This window comes from Podarcis filfolensis (assembly GCF_964270895.1).
Source record: "Podarcis filfolensis genome assembly, chromosome: 2".
Classification (NCBI taxonomy): domain Eukaryota; kingdom Metazoa; phylum Chordata; class Lepidosauria; order Squamata; family Lacertidae; genus Podarcis; species Podarcis filfolensis.
In genome coordinates this window covers 115,782,607-115,809,604 of record NC_139605.1, presented here as the reverse complement: position 1 = coordinate 115,809,604, position 26,998 = coordinate 115,782,607, and the positions used below count along the sequence as shown (strand labels likewise).

Sequence of the window (26,998 nt, the reverse complement as noted above, 5' to 3'; positions counted from 1 at the left end):
AATGGTCAAGGATGATGGGAGATGTAGTCCAGCCACATCTGGAGGGCTACATGTCCCCCACTCCTGACACAGGTATATGTGCTTTAACCTTAAATACACAAAACATCACCATGGGGGTGTAACACTGACTATAAATAGTCTTTATTTAAACCAGTATTTGTTTATTTTCTTGGAGATTGCAGCCCACTCTTGTCATTGGGCCGGGCCAGGGCGGGACTTGGGAGGCTGCTCTGACAAAATCCTGTAGCATTTGCTAGAGAAGATCTCCTGTGCATTTATCAAATGCATGACAGGAAGATGCTCCACAAGCAAAGTCCCCCCTGCAGCATACTGGAAAGAGCTGCCCCCCCCCACGTCTTGCTTTGCTTCTGTATTTGTGGTCACGCCTCCTATGGGAAGTGCTCAGACAACTACAATGAGAAACGCAGAAAAACCACGGAAAACAAGACTCCTAGTTGACATGGACGACTCATCCTGCTCAGGAGCACCTGGAAAGTGACTCACTACAATGGAGAGGTGGTCCAGCACGGCCCTAACCCTTAAAAAAAACCCACACACAGAAAAATAAAACCACCAAACAGAAGTGAATGGGTGACACTTATTCCTTCCCCTCATCTCCACTGCTGGAAAAAGACCTGTACCCGTTGAATTTTTCCCAGTTACGCAACTGCTACAAGGCGCAGAGAAAGATGGCAGCCCTTAATTAAAACCCTTTGGCTGGGGAAGGAGCGGGTGCAAGTGAGATTGGGTTTCCTGGAAAGGGATGTAAGGATTAAGTCGCACAATGAGAAAGGGAGCATTTTGGGGGGCTGGGGTTACGGGGGGGGAGGAAGCCCGGACTCCTGGGTTCTATCCCCTGCCCTATGGGATAGCTGGGTTGCTAAGGAACGCGAAGAAAGGGGTACATATGATGGGGGGAGCAGGAGGCGACGAAGGCAGAGGCCGCCTCCCCAAATGCAAAGCCCGACCCATTTGAGGACTCTCTCTCTCTCACCCGAAAGATAGTTGGTCCATTTCAGCAGCGCTCCCTCCATCACCAGCCCGGCTCGCTTACTGCCGCCGGTGCGCCGAGCAGAGCCAATTGCGGCTCCGGGCCGGTGGGGCCCGACCAATCGCGGGGCAAGTTGAGGGCGGGGACCAAGAACGGGGGGAAAGGGGACTTGCGGGGACGCGGGAGGGAAGCTAGGTAGGAACCAATCAGGCTGGGAAACGGGTCGGGGGGGACAAAAGGTGGACGGACGGGGGGAAAAAGGAACGCTCGGAGCCGCCCGCCTTGCTCCGCGCAGTGGCTTATGGGCAATGTAGTCCCGCTGGTCGCAGAGCCGTTGGACTCCGCGAGCACTTTTACTAAATGGGCAGCCCTGGACACTGTTGTAGAAACTCTGAGTCCCCTAGGTTCATGAACCGTCAAAGAAGAATGGATGGAGACAGGAGTAATAATAATAAAAATAATAAAAATAAAATAATTTATTATTTATACTCCGCCCATCTGGCTGGGTTTCCCCAGCCACTCTGGGCGGCTTCCAACAAAACACTAAAATACAATAACCTATTAAACATTAAAAGCTTCCCTAAACAGGGCTGCCTTCAGATGTCTTCTAAAAGTTTGGTAGTTATTTTTCTCTTGGACATCTGCTGGGAGGGCGTTCCACAGGACGGGTGCCACTACCGAGAAGGCCCTCTGCCTGGTTCCCTGTAACTTGGCTTCTCGTAGCGAGGGAGCCGCCAGAAGGCCCTCAGCGCTGGACCTCAGTGTCCGGGCAGAATGATGGAAAAGGAGGAAAGAAGGAGGAAAGCAAGGAAGATATTTATTGTTGAAACAGAGTTTCCCCCGTCTCTCCTTTGCAAAGAGGTTAGGACCCAGAACAAGGGTGTGCAAGTACAGTGGTACCTCGGGTTACATACGCTTCAGGTTACATACGCTTCAGGTTACACACTCCGCTAACCCAGAAATAGTGCTTCAGGTTAAGAACTTTGCTTCAAGATGAGAACAGAAATCGTGCTCCGGCAGCGCAGCAGCAGCAGGAGGCCCCATTAGCTAAAGTGGTGCTTCAGGTTAAGAACAGTTTCAGGTTAAGAACGGACCTCCGGAACGAATTAAGTACTTAACCCGAGGTACCACTGTAGTTTTAAATAAGACTTTAGAAATTGCCCAGCCCCCTAGCCCAAGACCACCCCAAAAGCATCATCCATAGGTCACGGAAAGAGGTGGTCTACAACAGAAATTTGAAGGTGTGGCTTGACTTCTGCCTGACAAGATACCTGGTAATGGTCACTGAATGCATTCCCTGTCCAGTCTGGGTTATTCTTTCAAAATGGTAAATACCTCAGTTCTTGAATCCAGGTCAGAGGGTTCATACACAAAATATGTCCTTAAGACAGGATTTGCAAGTGAAAAGAACTACTGGGAAAGGTTTCTCTGAGGTCTTTCCTTCTGCAGAGGAAATATTTAGAATCATTAGGAGCCAACATGGCTTTTGGGATTGTTCTATAATCCATCAAACACTGCCCACTAGTGTGGACAGGGAAACATCAAGTTTGGAGTCCTAAAACTGAAAGTGCCTCATGTGTGCATAATCTTTCACAGGAAAACAGTGACTCATGTACACATAAATGCTCCAGTGTGCACACAGCTGTAGTTACACATCCTTAAGCTTCGTGTCAAGCTGCAGACTGCAAATTCTATACAGTATACACTTACTTGGGAATAATTCCATTAAATCCGTTGACTTTACTTTAAAGAGGTTAAGATTTCCCCCACCCCCATAAGTGCAGCAAAGACCTGCACCAGCAGTTGGTACTTCCAGGAGGCTGGGGAAGAGACTATAATTGCCCTCCACAATATTTGTGTTTGTGCTGCTGTTGGCCTCCTCTGGAGGGCAGATGTGGGAGCCAGTTGTATGTTGTCTAGCCTGTATGCCAGCTTTATGTCATCTGCCCTTCCCAGCTGAACTGCATTTGAGACAGCTCCTTGGAGTGGAGGAAAACCAGTACCAGTGAAATAAAAACATTAAGGTCTATATATATATATATATATACATATATACATATATATTTATATATATAATATAATATAAATGTTCATAAATGTACCAAGCAAACACGTACATTGTCTTTTCATTCACAAAACCTGTCTTAAGGGTATATCTGTGTATGAATAGGGTGAGCTTGTGACCTGGCTCAGGAACTAAGTATTTGTTATTACAAAAGACTGGCCAGGCTCCCCAGGGTATCCAATCAAGTAAGCATTAACAGGTAACCTGCCAGACAGGAGGTAAACAAGGCACTCTAGACCGCCCTTTCTGTGATGTAGGTATGATATATCTGGGATGGTAGTCTTGAGCTACACCCCTTCTGTGATGTAGGTATGATGTTTCTGGGGGTGGTCTTGGACTCCAAGGCGGGCAATTTAAAATGTCTATATAAGGGCGGACACACCTTGGTTCTGAGTCCTCTGCCTTCTCCTGCGTGTGAGGGGAGCACCCTGTTGCAACAGTTCAATAAAGATCAGGCTTATGAGCTGCTTTGCTTCTCAATATTCTCTGGTTTGCCTCTGTTCTTTTCTCTGATGGATGGAGAACCTACAAAGGATTCTATAAGGGCTTTTGTGTCCCCCACAAAGGAATAAGGGCAGATTTACGTTTATTACACCAGAAACTTTGTCAGTTAACTTACCAATCGGTCATGAACCCAAGTTACCTTGGATAACTCAGTTGGCAGAGCGTGAAGCTCTTAATCCCAGAGTTGTGGGTTTGTGCCCCAAATGTGGGAAAAAGATTCCTGCGTTGTAGGGGTTTGGACTAGATGACCCGTGTGGTCTCTTCCAATTCTATTATTCCTTGTTTCACTGGTGGCTTCATCCATCATTATTGTGTTTAAGCCGAGCGTCGCTTTGGCAGGGTACTTGTACCAGGTGCCTTAACAGTATGCAACGTTCATGGGCGTAGACCTCAGAAATGATTGAAATGCATTAAAAAACCCCTCAATTAACTGTAGTTTTACCCCCCCCCCCAGAAGAAGCCTGCCTCCTGTAATGTCATATTTTGCAGGGGATTTTTACCCGTGATCTCCCAATGAAGCACAACAACTTTTTAGGTGATCTCCCCAAAAATAGCTCAACAACCTTTTGCCCCCACCCCCTTAACAAAAACCCTGTCTACGCCCACGGCAACCAGGGCCGGATTTAGGTTTGATAAGGCCCTAAGCTACTGAAGGTAATGGCACCCTTTATATGTCCAGCTGTCCTTTGTCAACAAGAAATTGTTGCTGTTTTTTGTGTTGAATATATGCTATATGGTAATTTATGGACCTAATAGGTATCTAAAGCCACTTGCACATAACAAAATATGTATTTTATCAAAGTAATTGTTGAACTGAAATACAATTAAGAAGTATATTAATAGTGAAATAAAATTAAGAAGAAGTATATTAATAGTGAAATAATTATTAAGCTCTAACTTAAAATGATTTTTTATTCATAACAAACTTAATAATGCAAACACACTGGCATTTGGCAATAACAAAAGTTTCTTTAGAAACACAATTTACAAAGACTCACAATCTAGTCTCTAGAAACTTGCTGTAACTTGCTGTAACATGCAACTTGCTGTAACATGAAATTATAATAGGTGTAAATATATGATGCAAACTACTAATAATTATAAACAGCAGAATGTACATACAGAAATGTGCAAACCAGTGATATTTTAGGGAGCAGGATAGCAGACAGGGCCCATTACTTACATCACAGGAGCCTACACAACACAAAACACTGTTACTGTATGTAGGTTTTATCTTATTTGTTTTTTATCTTATATTTTGGAAATGTACATCCAGTTTTTTTCTTTACTTTTTTTGGGGGGGGCAAGAGAGTGGGGCCCTAAGATATAGCTTGTTTAGCTTATACTTAAATCCAGCACTGATAGCAACGTTTACCTGTACTGACGGCAAGCGAAAGAAATAATACCTATTTGTCTGTCGCTGTATCTATGACCCTCGGAGACTACTTCTCCCAGCGTGCAACGCGGGACAAGGCCCGGCCTCTGCTCGCTGTGCGGCCGAACGGCCTTCTGGGAGTCGTAGTCTCCATCCCGAAGCCGCCTCGCGGCCTGGGCCCAGCGCCGGACTCCAACTTCCAGGATGCGCCTCGCAGCGCTCCGGAGGCGGCCGTGGCGGCGGGGTGGCGCCAGGGCCGCCGCTTCCTCTCTCCCGGCCATTGTGAACCGGGCTGGCGGGCGGCGGGCGTTGCGGTGGCGGCGGCGGCGGCGGGGCAGGAGGAGGGAATGAGCGAGGAGGAGGCGGAGGAGCCTTGCGGGAGCGCGAGGAGCTGCGGCGGCTTCCCCAGGTGAAGGAATCCGCCCGCGCCCCGTTGCTAAGAGACGGGCGGGGAGGGGCGGGGCGAGGGGGGGAGGCAGGAGGAGGGGAAGCCCCGCCCCCTAGAGCGCCGTTGCTAGGATACCCCTCCTGGAAGAAGCAGCGCTCGGGCCTACGCTGCCATGATAACGGGAAGGCCCAAGCGGGGCATCACCTATGGCCTGGGCAATTATGGGAGGAGGGACTCGGACAGAGGATGGGTCCCGACTAAGAGGGGTGGGGTTGGGGGCGACAGCGACCCATCCTGCCTCTCCCTAGGGGTGCGCAGTCTAGAGGACAACTCCGTCTTCAGAACAATCCTGCACCTGTCTATCCAGATGCCTGTCGTGGCTGAGTCCCAAGAGGACAGGTATAGGAGCGCAGCCTTGTTGTCTGCCTTTCCTATCCAGATAGAGTGGCTCCATTGGAAGAGCGCAGGACTTGTAACCCCAGGGTTGTGGGTTGGAGTCCCACGCTGGGCAAAAGATTCCCACAGTGCGAGGATGTTGGAGTACAGTGGTACCTCAGGTTACATACGCTTCAGGTTACAGACTCCACTAACCCAGAAATAGTACCTCGGGTTAAGAACTTTGCTTCAGGATGAGAACGGAAATCGTGCAGCAGCAGCGCAACGGCAGCAGGAGGCCCCATTAGCTAAAGTGATGCTTCAGGTTAAGAAGAGTTTCAGGTTAAGTACGGACCTCCAGAACGAATTAAGTACTTAACCTGAGGTACCACTGTATAGGGGACCCTCACGGTCCCTCCCCACTCCACAATTCTGTGGAAACTATTTCCTGGGACCGCACCAGCTTTCTGCATGTTTATAGGGACCTCGGTGCCACTGAGGGGCTTACTCCCAAGTAGGTGTACATAGAAGTGCCTCAGCAAAGATAAGCATTAATGACTTCGTTAAGACTTACTGTATTGTAAGGGGGCACAGTGGAGCAGGAACCGGCAAGCCACTCCAGTATCCTTGCCAAGAAAACTCCATGGACAAAGACAACAGGCAGGAGTGCCTGGCGTGCTCTGGTCCATGGGGTCACGAGGAGTCGGACACGACTAAACGACTAAACAACAACAAAAGGGGGCACAGAGCTGCAAGTCAGCAGCAGTTTATTTTGATGGAAGCTTGTATTATTTATTAAATTTGTATACAGCCCTATAGCCGCAGGTCTCAGGGTGGTTCACAGCATAAAATGACTAGATAGAAACACAAGATACATAACAAAAATAAAAACAGGAACGATCGAATAATCCTCCCATTTACCATTTAAATTGGATGTCAATCAGCCAAAGGCCTGGTTACAGAGGAATATTTTTTCCTGGTGCCTAAAGGTGTATAAAGTGGCCGGTGAGCCTCCCTGGGGAGAGCATTTCACAAATGGGGAGCTACTGAAGAAAAGGCCTGTTCTTGTGTTGCCACCCTCCAGACCTCTTGTGGAGGAGGCGCATGAAGAAGGGCCTCGGAGAATGATCTCAGGGTTCAGGTAGGTTCATATGGAAAGAGGTGGTCTTTGAGGTATTGCAGTCCTGAGCCATTTAAGGCTCCATAGGTCAATGGGACGCGGGTGGCGCTGTGGGTAAAACCTCAGCGCCTAGGACTTGCCGATCGCATGGTCGGCGGTTCGAATCCCCGCGGCGGGGTGAGCTCCCGTCGTTCGGTCCCAGCTCCTGCCCACCTAGCAGTTCGAAAGCACCCCTAAGTGCAAGTAGATAAATAGGTACCGCTTTATAGCGGGAAGGTAAACGGCGTTTCCGTGTGCTGCTCTGGTGCCGGTTCGCCAGAGCAGCTTCGTCACGCTGGCCACGTGACCCGGAAGTGTCTGCGGACAGCGCTGGCTCCCGGCCTCTAGAGTGAGATGAGCGCACAACCCTAGAGTCTGTCCAGACTGGCCTGTACGGGCAGGGGTACCTTTACCTTTACCTTTTAGGTCAAAACCAACACTTTGAATTGGGCCCAGAAACTAATTGGTAGCCAGTGCAGTCAGACCAGGATCAGTGTAATGTGCTCAAACTGTCTTTCCCAGTGAGCAACCTGGCCGCTGAAGTCTGCACTAGCTAAAGTTTCCAAAACTTCTTCAGAGACAGCCCTACGTATAACACATTGCAGTAATCTAACCTCAAGGTTACTAGAGCATAGAGAACAGTAGTTAGGCTATCCCTGTCCTGATAGGGGTGCAGCTGGGCCACCAGCCAAAGCTGATGGAAGGCACTCAACATCACTGAGGACACCGGAGTCTCAAGTGACAGCAAAGGGTCCAGGAGTACCCCCAAGCTACATACCCACTCCTCCAGAGGAAGTGTAATCACATCAAGAGCAGGCAACCTCCCAGTCATCTGGCCTGGGGAACCATCCACTAACAATGCCTCAGTCTTATCTGGATTGAGTTTCAGTTCATTGGCTTTTATCCAGCCCATGATCTAAGGCTAGATACTAGTCCAGCACTTCTGCTGCCTCATCTGCAGATGTAAATGAGTAGAGCTGAGTATCATCAGCATATTGCTGATAACTTGATGTTAAACAGCATAGGGGATAGGACTGAACCCTGTGGAAGCCCATATTGAAGGCTCCACGGGGCTTGGGACAGCTGCTTCAGAAGGATAGCATGGTCAATGGTATCAAAAGCCACTGAGAGGTCAAGGAGAATTAACAGGGACACATATTCCCTGTATCTCCTGACAGGGCAACCAAAGCTGTTTCTGTGCCAAAACTGAGCCTAGGAAACTGAGGAAATATCAGTTTCCTCCAAGAGCCCCTGGATCTGCTTCATCTTGCTCAGGAAAGGGAGATAAGGGAGATTGTATGATTGAACATTTGTTCTTCAAGTGTTCTGGAATCAAGGCTTATAAGGATTTTGGTTTTCTCAGTGGCTGTTTAGCCATCATAGCAAAACTGAGCTTGCTTGTACCAGGAAACTTACTAACACGAAACAATGGCTGCTGCCTTTATGCTGGAGAGGAGAAGCTGTGGTCCTGCAGATGTTGTTGGATGCCATCTCTTATCAGACCCACCTGCAAGACCAGTTGGTAGGGATGATGCGAGTTGTAGCCCCAGCAACAGGTACCCTGTCCCTACCCAATTCTATTTTTGTGAGCATCAGGCTGGCCGTTCTTGCTTTTTGTCTGATCCAGCAAGGTAACTTTTCCATACTTCCTAAATTAGAAACCCCACGTCACTCATAATAATGCATTGAAAGACCGTACTTATCCCGGTTAAAAGACAACAAGAGCTAAGTAATCTGCATTAAGAAATCTTTGGGGTGTAACCTTCATTTCTTTCCTGCTTTCTTATCCCTCCCGCCCTCACTAGGACCTCTGGTCCATGAAGCTGGGAGGGATGGGCTGACCTGACTGTACATGCTGTTGAAGGGACTTTGGCAGTAGTGAAATCTCTGTGGGAGTTTTGGAGGCTCCCACCAATGATAGAAGGTGTCGGGGGAAGAGACAAGCACATCCTTTGTTGCAGACGATGGACTCATGAAAGACAGAGAAATACTACTAGGTACAAGGAGCCCCGGTGGAAGAGTAAGGTGGCTTCTAAGATCCAACCTTGTCTCCTTTTGACCCTCAGTATAGAGCAAATGCTGGCGTCCAACCCTGGCAAGACCCCTATCAGCCTGCTGCAGGAGTATGGGACACGCATAGGCAAAACCCCTGTGTACGATCTACTGAAAGCCGAGGGACAAGCACATCAGCCCAACTTCACCTTTCGCGTCACTGTTGGAGACATCAGCTGCACCGGTTAGTTGTGGTAAAGAACGGGAGTATGGATAAACAAGTAGAATTTGAGCAGGGGAGGAAGAGGAGAGGAGAACTCCTCTCATATTTGGGGGTAGGATAGAGAAGATTGCATGTCTTCTACGGTCTTTCATATTTGTCTCAGCAGCAGAAAGGAGATGGAGTTTCTCCAGTTGTGCTTTTGAACTGGGCCTTCTGCCTGCTTCCAGTTAACTTTGGGTTTGCACCTACTTTGAGGGGCTCCCTATAATACAAGCTCCTCTTTAGCACACTGGTCCCCTTACCTTTTATCCAGGAGTGGGGAATCTTTGGTTCCATGGGCCAGATCCTACACCCACTTGTCAAGAACGCAACATCATTATGATGTCACATAACTGATAGATGGGTTGTCATGCTCACCTGCCAGAATCCATTGCATGGGGTTCTGAGCTGGCTGTTGAGCTGAACATAACGTCCCTCCCCCCCTAATACAAAAAATAAATAAATTGGAACCTTTTAGGCCACAGATAGGGAATCTGTGGCCTTTCAGATGTTGTTGGACACAAACTTCTCTTAACAGCCCCATCTGGCATGATTTGGTTTGATTTGACATGTGTATTAGAGGGGTAGGGGAGCTGAAAAAAAATCACATCTGGCAACCAATGTGCCCCTTTGGTTTCAGATAATACATGGGTAGACAAGTCTAAAAAGCCCGGGACACAAATTTTCACAGCCCTCTAGTGGCTATGGTGGCTCATTTACCAGAAGTATTGTACTGGAAGTGTATACTCAATTCTGACCAAACTAAGCCTCCTAGAGCAAAATATACATCAGGCCTTATAGACTCGTCTACCCATGTACTATCTGAAACCAAAGGGGCACATTGGTTTCCAGATGTGGAATATATTGGCATTATCTTCAGCTCTCCTTCCCCACTATGTTTTGCTTTTCCAACTACAGTTGAGCTCAAAGCAGCCCACCATAATAACAATAGCTGTAAAAATTAGCAAGCACTAACCAGAATCATAATCGTATCAAGAGCACAGTAGCATATAAACAAAGCAAAAACAAAATCAATTTGTCAATCAATCAATCAATCACAATTCAGTGTAAACACAGTGATTCAAAATATCTGCCCTGTGCCAGTTGACTTACTCTCTCTGCAAAGGGGCTTCTTAACCCACCAGCGTGGCAGCAGCAGCACATTCCAAGGTAGTTTTTCTGGGTTGTATTCTGGCAACAACTGGAGGGTACCAGGTTGGAGAACCTGACTCACTACACCTAACTCACTTCTAGATTTCGGGAGTAGAATGCAGGAGATGCTAGTTTCTGGACTTCTTTTTGTAACCTGTTTGGTACCCTCTTCCTCTCAGAACTTCAGACCTTGAGCTGCTTGTTTGTTCTGTCACACTCACCAGATGTCCTCACAGGGTTGGGTTTCTCACTGCTGGGCTCCTGGCAGCTTTTCTTGGAGAGCTCATTGGCCTACTGTCAGCTGACCATCAAGAGAACAGGATGCTGGACTAGTTGCTCCATTAACTTGACCCAGCAGACTCTTCTTAGAAAGTCATGCAGAGCTGTAACAAGATAAAATCAAGAGGCAGATTAGGGCAGATTGGTGGAGCTGCAGGCTTTGAAGGGAGCCTCTACCGAGACCTGGCTGACTTCTTCTCAGGCGACAGTTGGGTTGCCAAGGCCTGATTGTGATGTCATACATAGCTGCAATGACAGATTCTGTATGTGGTTTGAATAATAATAATAATAATAATAATAATAATAATAATAATAATTTATTATTTGTACCCCGCCCATCTGGCTGGGCTTCCCCAGCCACTCTGGGCGGCTTCCAAAAAAATATTAAAATCCTCTAATACATCAAACATTAAAAGCTTCCCTAAATAGGGCTGCCTTCAGATGTCTCCTAAAAGTCTGATAGTTGTTGTTCTCTTTGACATCTGGTGGGAGAGCGTTCCACAGGGCAGGTGCCACTACCGAGAAGGCCCTCTGCCTAGTTCCCTGTAACTTGGCTTCTCACAGTGAGAGAACCGCCAGAAGGCCCTCGGCGCTGGATCTCAGTGTCTGGGCAGAACGATGGGAGTGGAGACGCTCCTTTAGGTATACTGGGCCGAGGCCATTTAGGGCTTTAAAGGTCAGCACCAACACTTTGAATTGTGCTCGGAAACGTACTGGGAGCCAATGTAGGTCTTTTAAGAACAGGGCTGTGCACAGCCTTGCTAAAACCCAGCATTTCCCCCTGATGATACTGCTACTCTTTGCCTATATACATGGCACCTGCCCCAACAAGCAATAATACCGCAATTTCTACTCCTTTATTCCATGATTTTTCACAACTACGTTCACAACTATTTTACCTGTCTTATTTCTTTCGCAGGGATTTTAATGGTAATTAGCCTCATTCTGTTATATTACTATTATCAGCTGGAGTGGCTTGGATCCTGCAAAAGGCACTCAGCCCCTTCTTCCCTCTAGCCCGTCACTAGCATTTAACTTCAGCAGGGGTGGGAGTGAATTTGTAGGAATTAAATTTTACTCTCAGTGACTGGACGGTCATAGTTCATTTTATTTTTTTATACGTTACTTCTAAATGTGCATGTTTGCTTAACTTGGAAGCGTGTTCCCTCAGATCTTAACTGTCTGTGGAGGCATGGAAGTGCATGGGGATGTAGGAGAAAGAGTGAGCTTTCAGGCACCACCCACTTCCCACTCTGCTCTTTATTGCAGTTCACAGTGGCATATCGTATGGAATGCTGTTGCAAATGAGATGCAGTGCTGTGCTCTGTCCATGTGCTGCATTTGTGAAAAATACCAGCACAGTGACACTTTGCAAACAAAAGGAGCTTCAGTGCGGATTGCACCTGGGTCTGGTCGGCCTGGAAATCCCATATATGCTACCTCCTGTTATGGAAGGAAGGCCGGGATATAAATAAGTTTCTGTGTTTGCCCTTCCGAGTTGCCCTTGGATCCTTGTGTCCCGACTCGCTTTCTCTCCCTTCTCCTGTCCTTAGGCCAAGGCCCTAGCAAAAAAGCAGCCAAGCACAAGGCAGCAGAGGTGGCACTCCGGCTTCTCAAGGGAGGAAACATGTTGGAGCCAGCAGCAGTGGAAGAAGGCAGGTGAGGGCTATGCACAGTCTGTACAGAAGGCCGGAATCCCCCCCTTCTCCCATGCACTTATTAGAAAATGAAATCCCCAGGGAATCTTCGGTCTACAACATCCTCTCTAGTTGCTTACTGTCTATGAAAGGTCATTTGTGGGCAGTTAGGACAAAAAGGTTGTTGATAAGTAAGCCAGTAAAGCCAGCAAGTGCTGACTTTGTGTCACGTGCAAACCAGGCCAATAAGGGACAGAAACTTTAAAAGAAGAAGAAGTTGAAATCTGTGGTTTGCATTCCGTGATGCAAATCGAGCAGCACAGGTGCACAGGTTGTGCACAGTCATGGGAACAGGAGAGTTCAGCATGGAGCCTTGTTGCACAGGCCTCTGCGCTTGAGGGGAGTTTGGGTGGAGGGAGCCTTGCTAGAGAACAGGAAGGGCCTGCACCCAAGTTCTGGGGGATGACACGGGAGCAGTCTCTCATTTCGGGAAGTTTCTTCCACTGCATGCGCTCCTGCTACTGAGCGTGCTTTAATTTTGTCACCTTGTATTCCGAAGCTCTCCTTTCTCTCTAGAGCCCTTGGCTCAGACCACCGCTCCAGTCAACGCGCCCGTACCCACCTTGCCGGTTTCGTCTCCCAGGTAATGGGATGGAAGCGAAAGACAAAAGCACAAGGAGTGGGCTGCCCAGAGTCCTCTGGCTGCTCCTCATGCACCCAAATTTCCCCATAGGCCATCAGTGCATACTGGAACAAGCTGGTGTCTGTGGCAGGTCCTTCCCTTGTGTCTGACCTTGCTTCCCCCCCCCCCAGTGGTTTTCCCATGGGCTGCAGAGCATCAGCTTGGGTGTGGGGTGGGTACACATTCCAGCAGGTATTCTACACTCAAAATAATAATAATAATAATAATAATAATAATAATAATAATAATAATAATTTATTGTTTATACCCCACCCATCTGGCTGGGTTTCCCCAGCCACTCTGGGCGGCTTCCAACAGAACACTAAAATACAATAACCTATTAAACATTAAAAGCTTCCCTAAACAGGGCTGCCTTCAGATGCCTTCTAAAAGTCAGATACAGTGGTACCTTGGGTTAAGAACTTAATTCGTTCTGGAGGTCCGTTCTTAACCTGAAAGCTGAAGTTTGGTAGTTATTTTTCTCTTTGACATCTGGTGGGAGGGCGTTCCACAGGGCGGGCGCCACTACCGCGAAGGCCCTCTGCCTGGTTCCCTGTAACTTGGCTTCTCGTAGCGAGGGAACCGCCAGAAGGCCCTTGGTGCTGGACCTCAGTGTTTGGGCAGAACGATGGAGGTGGAGATGCTACAGGAGGGGAAGTAAAAGATCTTGCTTGCCCCTGGAGACACAGGCTATGGGTGGCTGTGTGTTGGTTAGTAGGAAGGCCCCCTTTCAGTCTACCATCAATTCCCCTCTTAACACTGATTGGAGGAGGGTCCATGCCTTGCCCTACAGTGGAGCACCAACTAGGCCTGGGTGATGTATCGCTACATTGTCCTCATGGTTTGAGGGCCAGAGTACAATTGCACCATCACCCTACAGTATATCGTGGGTGGGGCTTACCTGTGCCTTGCCTTCTCAGGCCGCTGCCTCCTTCCTCCCTGTGCCGGGTGTTGGTGGCGGAGGGAGCTGTGGTGGTTTCACCCCGGCATCTCGTGGGGCCGATCTTCCTTCCTTTTCAACACCGCAATGTATCGCTATAGCATGAGGTTTAAGTGGTGATACGTCACAATGTAGAAAAGCTGACATCGCCTAGCTCTAGCGCCAGTTGTAGGCGAGGCTCTCTTTGACGAGGCCCCTTCTCAGCTTCCCCTCCCCAGAAGGGCTCCTATGTTCCCCTACTTCTGCCTACTTTGTAGCGTGGGCGGGTGTTCAGATTTGGGTCAGCAGAACCACCAGGGAGAATCCTTCACCTTGTGTCCTCTTTTTACCTAGAAGTTCCGCAATGGACATGAAGTCCCCAGTATCACCACAGCAGTCGGAGTGCAACCCAGTTGGCGCCCTGCAGGTAGGTCGCTCTCGGCTGTGGCTTCCTTCAGCCCCAAGCGCTTACAGGAGGAGGGGTATCAGTGAGTGAGCTTAGTCAGAAGTTGGTAGATCCACACTTTGCCCTACAGGAGAAAGGGTACTTCCCAGCAGCACCTTGTCCTACCGATCGCCTGTTTCATTCCCCACCCCGTTCTTCTCGTTGCTTGTTTGGTGGCGCTGTGGGTTAAACCCCAGAGCCTAGGGCTTGCCAATCAGAAGGTTGGCGGTTCGAATCCCCGCGATGGGGTGAGCTCCCATTGCTCGGTCTCTGCTCCTGCCAACCTAGCAGTTCGAAAGCACCTCAAAGTGCAAGTAGATAAATAGGTACCACTCTGGCAGGAAGGTAAACAGCGTTTCCGTGCGCTGCTCTGGTTTGCCATGCTGGCCACATGACTCAGAAGCTGTACGCTGGCTCCCTCGGCCAATAAAGCGAGATGAGCGCCGCAACCCCAGAGTCGGCCACGACTGGACCTAATGGTCAGGGGTCCCTTTACCTTTTTAAGGGTACCCTAAAGTCCTGGTTTTGGAATGCAAGCTGGCATCCCAAAGGGAAAATTTGGTGTCACCATCCAGCACTTTTTCAAAAGTCTCTTTGGTATGGGAGCAGCTTTTGAAGCCATATAAGTTAGGCATGCTTGGATGTGCACACAAAACTTTTTTGCTCATGGAATTTAGGACAGGAAGAACATGCATTTGCTGTAGCTCTGGAACGAAATTGGGCACACCCACCTCCAAGTGGATTCCAAACAGAGGTGACAAACAGGATTTTGAGCAGAAGCCTTGACGCTGTAAGCAGAATGCTGCTCCCATTTGCTGCATCATTCAGAACTACTAATAGTCTGTAGGTCTGTATCCACCCACCTTTTGGCAAACCACTCTCAGATCCCAATATGACTGTATAGCAAGGCTTCAGTACCCTGTCTTGATTTTCCTCCCAGTTACACTTTACAGCCCTACATATGTGCTTTCTCCAGAAATAACTACTGCCTAATTTAATTTGGCTTATGCCCAAACTGCTGCTTTAGCTGCCTCCACTGCAATGGTAGTGTCCTGAGCTGCCATTCCCTCCAGGAACCCAGGCACAGAAAGGAAGAGGCGAGTGCTTTTCTAAAGCTGTCTCTCTCTCTCCAGGAGCTGGTGGTGCAGAAGGGCTGGCGGCTCCCCGAATACACCGTCACTCAGGAGTCAGGGCCAGCACACCGCAAGGAATTCACCATGACCTGCCGGGTTGAAAGGTTCATTGAAATAGGTACGGCATCAGCGGACTTGAGTCCCCATCTGCTCATGCTTTTAAACTGTTTGTGATTTGCAGTGCCCTGTGCGTGATTGGGAGTTTTCCCATAAAGGCTCCTTAGAACTTCGGAGGCAAGGGCCAATGCATCTGACAAGAGGAATGCAGGAAATCAGAGGGAAAGCATTGAGCTGCAGCCAGAGAGGACTTGGGAGACTATGATCTGGGCTGTAAGGACCAGGAGTGCACAACTGCAGTCCCATAGGCCAAGTGTGGCAGCTCTGCAGGCGCTCAAGTTAGGCTCCCCGTTTGGCTGCAAAGCTTCTGCGCCAAAGAAAAACAGAACCCCACACCGTTTGCAAGAGGACAAGCTGTGCCAGTTATGTAAAAACAAGCTCTTTAACAGCTGCTGTTGTGCTTTCTGCGTCAGGCAGGGTGGATGGGCTGCAAGGCAGGATCAATGCACAGGAGCTAAAAAAACAGCAGTCAGGCTTGATGGGGGAAGCCTGAGGGAATCGGGAAGAGGTGTAGGCTCTTGCAGTCCCCTTGCACCCCAGGCTGTCCCCTACCCTTCTCTGCCCTGTCCTCTTTCAACATATCACAGCCCCCTTCCAGATCACCGTTTTGCCATTTCTTCTCTCTCTAGGCAGCGGCACCTCCAAAAAACTGGCCAAGCGCAACGCCGCAGCCAAGATGCTGGTGCGGATTCATAACGTGCCTCTGGACCCGCGAGAGGGCAGTGAGGCCGAAATGGAGGAAGACCAGTTCTCTATTGTGAGTCTGAGCAGTGGGGGGAGAAGCCAGAGTCGGGCAGCCATAGATGAGCTTATTATGCAACTTGCTGATGGGGCCTGACAGGCTTTGCAGAAACTGGGAACTTGCTCTGAAGAGGGGAGCAGCCTCTTCAGCAAATTAAGCAAGAAGTAGTGATGGCCACTAACTTGGATGGCTTTGTAAGAAAATTAGATAAATTCATGGAGGATAAGGCTCCATCAGTAGCTGCTTGATCTGATGGTCTCCACCGAATCCCTTGGGAGTCCCGACTTGGGAACCCCCGAAACATCTTGAGGGCCACAGTTCCCCCATTCCTGGGTTAGGATGAAGCCGTGGCCACGAGAGTTGCTTGAGGAAACTTGCAGAGGTTGTGGCCTCTCGCTTCTTGGTCAGGACCACCTGGGAAGGCAGGGAGGGAGCTGTGCCTTGCTGAGAACGGTGGAAGGCGCGCAGCCGGAAGAGACATCCAACCCGTGTTCGATCTTTCTCTCTTCCGCTCTTCAGATTGCAGGAACCAAGGTGGATGGAGTAAAGGGTCGGGGGTCTGGCTGCACCTGGGACTCTCTGCGCAACTCAGTCGGGGAGAAGATTCTGCACCTCAAAAGCCATCCCCTGGGAGTGCTGAATGCTGGGTTCTGCAGCCTTTTGCAGGAGCTGTCTGAAGAACAGAGCTTTGATATTAGCTACCTTGACATCGGTAAATAATGAGGCACAGGGGAGGGGGAGGAAATGCTTTCCCTGAGAGAACGGCCAGACCCTAAGTTTTCCGAAAGGCCCCCTGCGAATGTGTGCATCCTTATTGATTTGAATGTGCGAAAATTTATATTTTCTGCTTGCAAGTTGAGCAGTCAAGTGACCCAAAAAACCACCCAGAAGTACCCCGGCAAGTGGAAAGCTATCCACATGACCACTCAAGAAAATAACCTGGGAGGAGCTTGGATTCTGTCTCAGTAATCCACTGCAGGGCAAGCAGAGGCTTTGGTCAGGGCACAAGCTAGACTTGGGGACAGAACTTTGGCATTCATCACTTTACCAGGTGTGGCGAAGCCCACAGCCTATGGACCACATAAGCCCACATTGCAAGGTATTTTGTGGCTTCTTCCAGGGACTCCCCACCCCCATTTCTTATTTTCTAAAATAACTAAAAATAAGACGTTATTGTGCCTCTGCCCTTTTGTCTTCCTCATGGTTATGTGCTGAGAACCCTGCCAAGTCCCTCTCCCCACATGAAAGGGAACTGACAGATGACTTACATTAATATCTGCTGTAGCATCGTTACTTGCCCAGCACTGGGTCATGGGGGCCTGACTCCAGCCATATAAGGCCAGTTGCCCTGTGGGAATGAAAAGGGAAGTGAGCTGCGACATCCCAATTTATGCCAGCCTGTGAATCAACAGTTCCTTATGCCTCCGTACATCCACTGTCCCCAGACTTGAGCATTAGGAAATGTGCACATTTTGCTTTCCTCTTGCTCTGCTGTGCTTTAATCCGAAGATGCCGAATTTGAATTAAATTGAATTCTTCCATTTGAAGAACCAACCTGTTTTAATCTTCATAGAATTGCAGAGTTGGAAGGGACCCTAAGGGTCATCTAGTCCAGCCCCCTGCAGTGCAGGAAACACAGCTAAAGCATCCCTGACAGTTGGGCATCCAAGCTCTGCTTAAAAACCTCCAAGGAAGGAGAGTCCACAGCCTCTCGAGGGAGACCGTTCCACCTTCAAATAGCTCTTACTGTCAGAATTTTTTTCCTGATGTTTAGTTGGAATCGCCTTTCTTGTACCTTGAATCCATTGGTTTGAGTCCTACCTCAAGAGCAGGAGAAAACAAGCTTGCTCCATCTTCCATGTGACAGCCCTTAAGATGTTTGAAGATGGCAGTCAGATTTCCTCTCAGTCTTTCAGGCTAAACATATCCAGCTCCTTCAACTGTTCCTCATATGGCTTGGTTTCCAGGCCCTTGGCCATCTTGGCTGCCCTCCTCTGCTCACGTTCCAGCTTGTCAGTATTCTTCTTAAATCGTGGAACCCAGAATTGGACACAGTATTCCAGCTGTGTTCTGACCAAGGCAGAATACAGTAGGACTGACGTCCCTTGATCTGGACGCTATATTTCTGTAGATGTAGCCAGGAATAGCATTAGCTTTTTTTGCTGCTGCATCACACTGTTGACTCATGTTAAGCTTGTGGTCCACCAAGACCCCTAGATCCTTTTCACATGTAGAAAGTTAGTAAAGGTAAAAAGACCCCTGACCATTAGGTCCAGTCGTGACCGACTCTGGGGTTGCGGCGCTCAACTGGCTTTATTGGCCAAGGGAGCCGGCGTACAGCTTCCGGGTCATGTGGCCAGCATGACTAAGCCGCTTCTGGCAAAACCAGAGCAGCGCACGGAAACGCCATTTACCTTCCCGCCAGAGCGGTACCTATTTATCTACTTGCATTTGGACATGCTTTTGAACTGTTAGGTTGGCAGGAGCAGGGACCAAGCAACGGGAGCTCACCCTGTTGCGGGGATTTGAACCGCCGACCTTCTGATCGGCAAGTCCTAGGCTTTGTGGTTTAACCCACAGCGCCACCTGCGTCCCATAAAGTTAGTACCCACCTTGAACTTTCCAGACAGAGAAGGCTGTACGCAGAGATGTTGTTTTGCTGGCCTGGATGATGCGGTACCTTTTCTCTCCCTGCAGATGAGATGAGTTTAAGCGGCCTGTACCAGTGCCTGGTGGAGCTCTCGACACAGCCAACCACGGTGTGCCACGGCTCAGCCATGTCCCGCCATGCCGCGCGGGCAGATGCTGCCCGAAATGCCCTTCAGTACCTGAAGATCATGGCAGGGGGCAAGTGAGGCCACACGGGAGACTCTGGGCACCCGGGAATCCCCAAAACAGCTTGTCTCCATCTTCCAGCCTGCTAAAGGATGTACCCTTATTTTTGCCCAGCGTTTTTGGGCAGGGGCACCGACCTCCCTGATGTTCTGTGGAGGGTGGAGAGGGGGCTGTGTTTCAAAACAGAATTCAAGACTCGGAGAGGGGTTTGCTGTACCTGCAGCAGAGACTAGGCTCGCAGAGACTTGTAGCTCTGAGCGCTAAGTGCTGGGGGGGGGGGCTGCTGGGAGGTCAGGTTAGTCCCACCTCTGTGGGTCACCTGATGCCAGTCACCTTGGTTTTTTCCTCGCTGTGGAGGGACAAACACTGACCATTTCTGCCATAACTGGGAGTTGCAATAAACCAGATTTTTTTTAATAAGAAAGTGTCTTCTTTTACCCACTGAGATGAGGAGGTCTGCGCCCCTCCAGATCTTGCAACTCCCATGATCCTTGGTCAATGGCCATGCTAGCTGGGGCTGATGGGAGTTGGAGACCACCAACAACAGGGGAAGGGGGGTGCCACAGGTTCCCCACAGTTGCTGTCCACAGGCACATCTAGAATTGTACACCTGCTGACCACTGCTGCATCAGGCCGAGGCCCTGAGGCAGAATTGAATGGTCACATTATCCATTCCGTTCCCCCTCCTTCCTGAGTCGAAGCAGTCAAAGATGATCGAATTGTGGAGTCGCAAGGGACCCTGATGCTCATCTCATCCAACCACCTGCAGTGCAGGGAATTGAACCTGCAAACTTGGTGTTATCAACACTACGCTCTAACCAATGGAGCTATCCAGGCCAAAAGGCAGTTACTTCTGAATACAGGGGATGCTCCCGCTGCTAGCATTATCATATGCTTTCCAGAGGCATTTGGGTGGCTGCTCTTAGAAACAAGATACTGGGTGAGATGGAGGCAAGTAATTTGCTTGGGACCAAGGCAAAGGAGAGATGGCAGCCCTAATAATTTTCCCTTCCCAAAAGCATCATTTGTTTAATTTGCTGAGACACACTTCAAATTGCTCCTTCCTCTCCAATGGTAGCCAAGCGGCCCTGGAGCTGTTGGGTCGCTATAGACGGGGGTAATTTTCTCTGATTTTCCTCTCCATCCTCCTCCCTCGTGAAGAAATTTTGTGGGACTCTTGGCACACCTTGCTCTGGTGACCAGCTTCCCATGTTGCGACCCCCCAGTGGCAGGGAGTTCCAGAAGTTAATTGTGTATTATGTGGGGGGAAAGTTAAGATTTACAGAGCTGGTGTATGGCAACGGCGCCTGAACGATGGGAGTCTTGACAATGTCAGGAGGACCATGGGTTCCACATCCCTGCTCTAGCCGGCCTACGTGACAGAAAAGATTGTAGTAGGTTCCAAGATGTAACCATTTTTATTGTTGGCAAGTGGCAAAGCACAAACCCCTAAACAGGAGGGTCAGTCACCCAGGTAACCCAGGGACGACACAGAAGGACAAGTGGAAGGGGAGGCTTTTCGACCCAGTGCGGCACTAGTTCTCGGTGCAAGGACCGGGTGGTGGCAGTTCTGTGCGTTGCTGTCCTCGACTTCATTTCTTCTTGCCAAAGCGCTGCGGAACAGCCATGCTCAGAAACTGAGGAGCCACGGCGTCCCAAGCCCGTGGCTTGATTAGGCCACCGCTGCTGGAGCTGGCCCGGGCCTCACGGCCAAATCTGCAGAAATAATAATAATAATAATAATAATAATAATAATAATAATAATAATAATAATTTATTATTTATACCCTTTCCATCTGGCTGGGTTTCTCCAGCCACTCTGGGCGGCTACCAACAAAATATTAAAATACAGTGGTCTGTTAAACATTAAAAGCTTCCCTAAACAGGACTGCCTTCAGATGTCTTCTAAAAGTCTGGTAGTTCTCTTTGACATCTGGTGGGAGGGCTTTCCACAGGGCGGGTGCCACTACCAAGAAGGCCCTCTGCCTGGTTCCCTGTAACTTGGCTTCTCGCAGCGAGGGAACCACCAGAAGGCCCTCGGCGCTGGACCTCAGTGTCCGGGCAGAACCATGGGGGTGGAGACAGAGATGGAAAGCAGCACAAAGCAAGTTGCCTGGGGAACATTTTTGGCACTCAAAAACACAGCACTTGTAGCTCCCTGGCCTCTTTGTCCTGCAGGTCATCACTTCTGTCAGACAGATGGTGAGAAGGAAGCACAGCTGTGCAGCTAGGTGTCTTGGAATAGTGCTTTGCTTTCCCCCGCCGTCCCTGTCCCCAGGAGAACAGAATTTCATCACCCAGAACTACTGAAACGAACCAGAGTCCCCTTATTGTTGCTGCAGGAATTGATGGGTGGGGATTTGAACACAAGACAAGGGAACGATTGAAAAATGGTTCAGTTTTTAGGGGCATTGCAAGCACAGCTTTTGCAATGGGTGTTCCGAGCAGTTGCAGAAAAAAGGTCGTAGGGATGAAGGGTCTAAGAAAGACCCGTGAAACTGACAGGTGGGAATGGTCCTTTAGATAGCAAGAATGCTGTGTTTGTCTTTTAAAAATTGACTCTTAAATGGGGGAGCCTATGCCTGATCTGGGGACGCAGGTGGCTCTGTGGGTTAAACCACAGAGCCTAGGACTTACCGATCAGAAGGTCGGCAGTTCGAATCCCCGTGACGGGGTGAGCTCCCGTTGCTTGGTCCCTGCTCCTGCCAACCTAGCAGTTCGAAAGCACGTCAAGGTGCAAGTAGATAAATTGGTACTGCTCTGGTGGAAAGGTAAACGGTGTTTCCGTGCACTGCTCTGGTTTGCCAGAAGCAGCTTAGTCATGCTGGCCACATGAGCTGGAAGCTGTATGACGGCTCCCTTGGCCAATAAAGCGAGACGAGCACCACAACTCCCGAGTCGGTCACGACTGGACCTAATGGTCAGGGGTCCCTTTACCTTCACCTTTTTATGCCTGATCTGTGGGAATTGTGAGGCTTTGGAGAAGCTAGAACGCCTTCAAATACTATTCGGATGGAAAATACTCAAACCATTGTCAGGAGACGACTTGAGGAGTTTGGATTTGATATCCCGCTTTATCACTACCCGAAGAAGTCTCAAAGCAGCTAACATTCTCCTTTCCCTTCCTCCCCCACAAGAAACACCCTGTGAGGTGAGTGGGGCTGAGAGACTTCAGAGAAGTGTGACTGGCCCAAGGTCACCCAGCAGCTGCATGTGGAGGAGCGGAGATGCAAACCCGGTTCACCAGATTACGAGTTTACCACTCTTAACCACTACACCACACTGGCTCTGGGTCTCCCATCCCAGTCCATGGCCAAAATGAAACAACAGATGTAATTCCAAGAACTGGAAAATTAGCACAAATGGAGCTTTAAAAAGGAAGGGGGAAATTAAATGAACCGCCCCCTCCATTCACTTGTGCTCCCCCTAGTGTAGCCAGAATACGTGCTTCTGCCTGGCTGCATCGACCCCCACACTCCTTACCTTTGGGGCTGGAACAGGAAGGAGGGGCTGCGACCAGGTCTCTGCACAGCATGAAGGAGGGAGCGGAGAAGGACGCCCAGGGGATGCTCCTCAGGGGGAATCTGGACAGGATGGTCCTCATTTTCTTGCAGCTGGGTGGACAAATAAAAAGTGGGGGTCATTTGAGAAATTCAACAAGAGACGAGTTCCCTGCAAGACCAGGAAGTAGCTTGAGGACCAGGGAAAACAGCATAGGCATCGCATTATTCACAGAATCAAAGAATCACAGAATTGTAGAGGTGGAAGGGTCCATGGGGGTCATTTAGTCCAGGGTCGGATTTAGGTTTGATGAGACCCTTAAGCTACTGGAGGTAATGGGGCCCTTTATATGTCCAGCTGTCGTTTGTCAACAACGAATTGTCGCTGTTTTTTTGTTTTTGTGTTGAATATATACTATATGGTAACTTATGGACCTAATAGGTATCTAAAGCCATTTGCACATAGCAAAATATGTATTTTATCAAAGTAATTGTTGAACTGAAATACAATTAAATTTTCTGGGGGGCCCCAAGAGAGTGGGGCCCTAAGCTATAGCTTGTTTAGCTTATACGTAAATCCAGCACTGATTTAGTGCAACTCCCTGCAATGTGGAAACCCTTTTGTTCAATGTGGGATTTGAACCCACAACCTTGAGATTACGAGTCTCATGCTGTACAGACGTGAGCTGGCTGGCTCCTCACAGTTGCGTAATGATTGTAAATATTGAACAGCAGTCAGCTCTATCCACCCAACATAATGTCAAGCCAATTATATTTCATGCAATTTCACACACACACACACACACACACACACACACACACACACACACTGTACACCAAAACCAGCTGAATTTCTGGGGATTGCCTTACACAAATTGTGAATATTGGCAAAATCCAACAGAGTCTTGTGACACCTTTATTATGACATAAGCTCCATCTGGTGGAATGGTCTCTAGTCCACTAAGGCTTATGCCATTCGCCTGGGTTGTCTCCAACAAGTTTCACTTAGAGTAGACGCACTGAAATAAATGGACCCAAGTTAGTCACGTTTATTAATTTCAGTACATCGACTCTGAATAGCACTGGATACAACTCTTTATCTTTAAAGGTGCCAGGAAGACGCATTGTTGGTTTAGCTTCAACACAGGCTTAGCATGCTCTGAAAATTGTGTGAATATCTGTGCATATTTGCTTCTTGCACATAATTTCATTTTCTCTGCATGGGGAGGGCAAGCAGCTATGCAGGGTACCTGTGGACCACCGGGAACTCTGACTGATCACTTTATGCTTTTGGCTTTCTGGGATTCACCCTCACACTTCCATGTTTAGAAACTTGCTTTTAAAAAGGAAAGGAAAGGAAATTGAGATTCTGCGGATTCTTGTGCCTTGCGCATACTAGAGCTCTGCTGTTGTCACAGGGTATATACCCAGCCCTAAATAAAACCCAGAGAAGCTCGGGTTAACATCTTAATAACGCAAAGCACTTTGCATACCTTCCCAGGAATCTTTTACAACAGCACTGCATGGTAGGCATGCACTATTATGCCCATTTTGCAGCTAGAAAAGACTAGGTAGTAATAAATTTAGGCAAGCTAAATTTATTTTTGTACATTGTTTTAATTGTCTGTTTTAACCATATTTGCACATCAGTTTCTAATACTGTGAGTGTCCTCTATTTCAGAGGCTCCTACTCTGCAGCCTCTTACAGTTGTTTTAACTGCGAGTCTTTTAGTTTTTACGCTCTTACAGTTGTTTTAACTGAATGTTTTTATTTGTTTTTAGTTTTTACCTGTTTTAATTATCAGTTGTTTTTTATCCACTTAATATTCTATTCTCTGACTGCTGGTCTATGACTGTAATAAACTGATTGATTGATCGATTGATTGACTAGGTAGTATGGCTTGCTCAAGGCCACCTAGTGAGTTTGTGGCTGAGGAGGATTTGATCCCAAACTCCATCCGTCTTAGAGCCCCACAGATTGCAATGATGCCACCCTCTCCTGGGGGGGTGTGACTGCCTGGATCTCAGCAAGCGTCTGGGAAAGAAAGAAAGAAAGAAAGAAAGAAAGAAAGAAAGAAAGAGGAAGGAAGGAAGGAAGGAAGGAAGGAAGGAAGGAAGGAAGGAAGGAAAGAAAAAGCCCTCATTTGCCAGTCCCACTCTGGGCTTATGTTATACTGACTTTCTGGAGGCAGCAATGGCTTCCAGCTTGACCAAACTTTTCTCCCTCTCTCAATTGGGTAGGGGACCCAAAACACCTCCACAAGTCCCTGTGGCATAATGGTTAGTGTGCTGGACTAGGACCGGGTAGGTAAAGGTAAAGGGACCCCTGACCATCAGGTCCAGTCGTGACCGACTCTGGAGTTGCGGCGCTCATCTTGCTTTATTGGCCAAGGGAGCCGGCGTACAGCTTCCGGGTCATGTGGCCAGCATGACTAAGCCGCTTCTGGCGAACCAGAGCAGCGCACGGAAACGCCGTTTTACCTTCCCACCGGAGCGGTACCTATTGATCTACTTGCACTTTGACGTGCTTTCGAACTGCTAGGTTGGCAGGAGCAGGGACTGAGCAATGGGAGCTCACCCCGTCGTGGGGATTCGAACCACCGACCTTCTGATCAGCAAGTCCGAGGCTCTGTGGTTTAACCCACAGTGCCACCCGCGTCCTCATAGGGTAGAGTCAGGTTCAAATCCTCACTCAAGCCCCACAATGAGCAGATTGGGGATTTAAACCCAGGCTTGTTCACTGTGGGACTCTGGGTCTGTTATGCTCTCTCAGCCCAGCTGACCTCACAGGGCTGTGGGAGGAGGATAAAAAAGTGTGTGTGTGTGTTTGTGTGGTGTCTGTGAACAGAGCCATGCCCACCACCCTGCAATAACTGACTAAGCAGCATCAAAGTTTGCTTGGCACCCTCCCCTGCCCTCTAGGCCGCCGCCTCATCGAAGGCCACTCACCATCCAGCTGAAGAGTCTCTCAGGGTAGCCGTCGGGCTCCTCTGCCTCTTGGGAGCCGATCCCCTCCTCAAGGCTTCGGCTTGGCTTGAGGCTGCCGGAGAGCAATGCCAGGGCGAGCAGAAGGCGGGCAGCTTCCATGTTGCCAGGCCTGCTCTGTCTCAAAGCGCTTCCCTTTTTGCTTTGGCGCTGCCTTTATATATCTGTCTCCAGCGCGGGTGATGGTGGTGGGGCAGAAGCAGCACAGGGTGGGATTGATGGCAGCGACGGCGACCCATTTGTAAGGCGATGTTTGCGAGGGGGCCCCGCCGGCACCTCCCCGTGACGAGCGGAGAGGGACCGCCACGGCCCCCCCCGACAGAGCCTCCGCCACCGCTGGCTGGGGCTGATTTGTGCGTAATTGCGAGGATAAATCCAGCCCAAAACGGCTCTCTTAAGTCCTGTTGGGGATTTGGTAGCTAATTGCTTGTACGTCGCCGTTTGTACGCCACCTGGGGGGACGGAGGCCCAGCTTCTTCGCCGGACACTGACCGCTTCCCTCACACTCCCCTAGGTCTCCCACCATCGGCTTGATGGGCCCGCGAACCCCAGAGGCGACTCGGGACCAGACATTTGTCACGTCGCCGCTTGCACAGGCGGCTCTGCAAAGCCCCCGTCCCTGGGGCGTTCACGTCGACGAAGCCAAGCTTTTTACAGCTTAATGAAACCCATTTACCAAGAAACGGGAAAACAGGCAGGGGAGGGGACAAGGATGGGGGGGGAGCTGCTGAGGTGGGGGGAGGTTGGCGTGCAGGCCTAGGCCCCAAACGATGCAGCCCTAGACCTTCAGGTGTGGGGCGTGTGGGGGTCTCATCCATTTTAAGTTGGTGCGGATATTTTCTTTCCAGATTTGCCACACAGAGGGCTACTACACTATTCTTTTTTTTGGGGGGGGGGGACAGGCTGCACAACTGGCAACAGGCAGAAATCCAGAGACCTGGCACTGGAAGTAACTCCACCTGTTGGATTTCTGCCTATCAGACAGCTGGTTAGAAGACACTGCTTGCTTTTAATAAAGGCGGCTGGAACAGGCAAGGCTTTGGATAAAAGAAAACAGATGAGAGAGACAGCCTCTCCTGATCACTCGCTCCTTGCTCCATTTACTGCCGCATCGGATGGCCAGGCTTCCCCCAGCACAGGCTGGCAGGTAGCGCAGCATGGCCCCGCTTGGCTCCAGTGGGGGGCGGCTCCAGCAGCATCAGTGACTTGCCTGCCCCGGGCACTAGCAACCCATGCTACGCCTCTGTCAGAAGGAACAGCCGCTATGAAACCGAACCTGGGTGAAGGGAGATAGCTGGGAAGAGGGAGACTCAAAACACAGTGCAATCAAGTCTAGTAGCCGCAGCAGTAGGTCACATGAAAAGGGGTGAATATGTTTGCGGCAGCTAGACTGGTGACTGGGAGTGGCCGCCGGGACCACATAACACTGGTCCTGAGAGATCTGCATTGGCTCCCAGTACT

General features: G+C 49.4%; 3 protein-coding genes across 9 annotated transcripts in view; 1 reads left to right on the top strand and 2 right to left on the bottom strand.

The window, feature by feature from the left end:
* The window catches only part of LOC310755939 (pleckstrin homology domain-containing family A member 3-like), a 28,772-nt gene extending 18,043 nt beyond the window's left edge, over window positions 1-10,729 (bottom strand). For 2 of the 5 annotated variants that reach the window (XM_083599483.1, XM_083599482.1), the window contains exon 1: window positions 995-1,216. In XM_083599483.1, coding sequence (XP_083455609.1) covers window positions 995-1,034 — 40 coding nt within the window. In that variant the 5' untranslated portion in view covers window positions 1,035-1,216. The other 3 variants (XM_083599479.1, XM_083599481.1, XM_083599480.1) reach the window with 3 other exon arrangements.
* On the top strand, window positions 5,202-19,476 carry TARBP2 (TARBP2 subunit of RISC loading complex). Of its 3 annotated transcripts, none has more exons than XM_083599319.1 (9): window positions 5,202-5,344; window positions 8,924-9,093; window positions 12,096-12,201; window positions 12,739-12,822; window positions 14,135-14,207; window positions 15,359-15,476; window positions 16,105-16,232; window positions 16,737-16,929; window positions 18,915-19,476. In XM_083599319.1, the coding sequence occupies exons 1-9, from the start codon at window positions 5,283-5,285 to the stop codon at window positions 19,070-19,072; spliced, it is 1,092 nt and encodes a 363-aa protein (XP_083455445.1). In that variant the 5' UTR covers window positions 5,202-5,282; the 3' UTR covers window positions 19,073-19,476. The 3 variants fall into 3 exon arrangements, with proteins under 3 accessions (XP_083455445.1, XP_083455446.1, XP_083455447.1); XM_083599320.1 differs by having other exon boundaries at window positions 5,205-5,344; window positions 14,138-14,207; XM_083599321.1 differs by lacking the exon at window positions 5,202-5,344 and adding an exon at window positions 5,432-5,722.
* A 975-nt stretch (window positions 19,477-20,451) lies between these two features.
* Window positions 20,452-26,870, bottom strand: NPFF (neuropeptide FF-amide peptide precursor). The gene is made up of 3 exons (XM_083599552.1): window positions 25,502-26,870; window positions 22,536-22,666; window positions 20,452-20,768 (listed from the first exon to the last, which is right to left on the bottom strand). Exons 1-3 carry the CDS (start codon window positions 25,637-25,639, stop codon window positions 20,645-20,647), a joined length of 393 nt encoding a protein of 130 aa, XP_083455678.1. The 5' UTR covers window positions 25,640-26,870; the 3' UTR covers window positions 20,452-20,644.
* Window positions 26,871-26,998: the final 128 nt, after the last annotated feature.

Excerpts from the sequence above, each read along its gene's own strand:
- TARBP2 (XM_083599321.1), top strand. The coding sequence starts at position 5,496 with ATGATAACGGGAAGGCCCAAGCGGGGCATCACCTATGGCCTGGGCAAT. Across the intron at positions 9,094-12,095 it reads TGGAGACATCAGCTGCACCG|GCCAAGGCCCTAGCAAAAAA; the intron begins GTTAGTTGTGGT and ends TCCTGTCCTTAG. Across the intron at positions 12,202-12,738 it reads GCAGCAGTGGAAGAAGGCAG|CTCTCCTTTCTCTCTAGAGC; the intron begins GTGAGGGCTATG and ends TGTATTCCGAAG.
- NPFF (XM_083599552.1), bottom strand. The coding sequence starts at position 25,639 with ATGGAAGCTGCCCGCCTTCTGCTCGCCCTGGCATTGCTCTCCGGCAGC. Across the intron at positions 22,667-25,501 it reads AGAGACTCTTCAGCTGGATG|CTGCAAGAAAATGAGGACCA; the intron begins GTGAGTGGCCTT and ends TTGTCCACCCAG. Across the intron at positions 20,769-22,535 it reads TTCCTGTTCCAGCCCCAAAG|ATTTGGCCGTGAGGCCCGGG; the intron begins GTAAGGAGTGTG and ends TTATTTCTGCAG.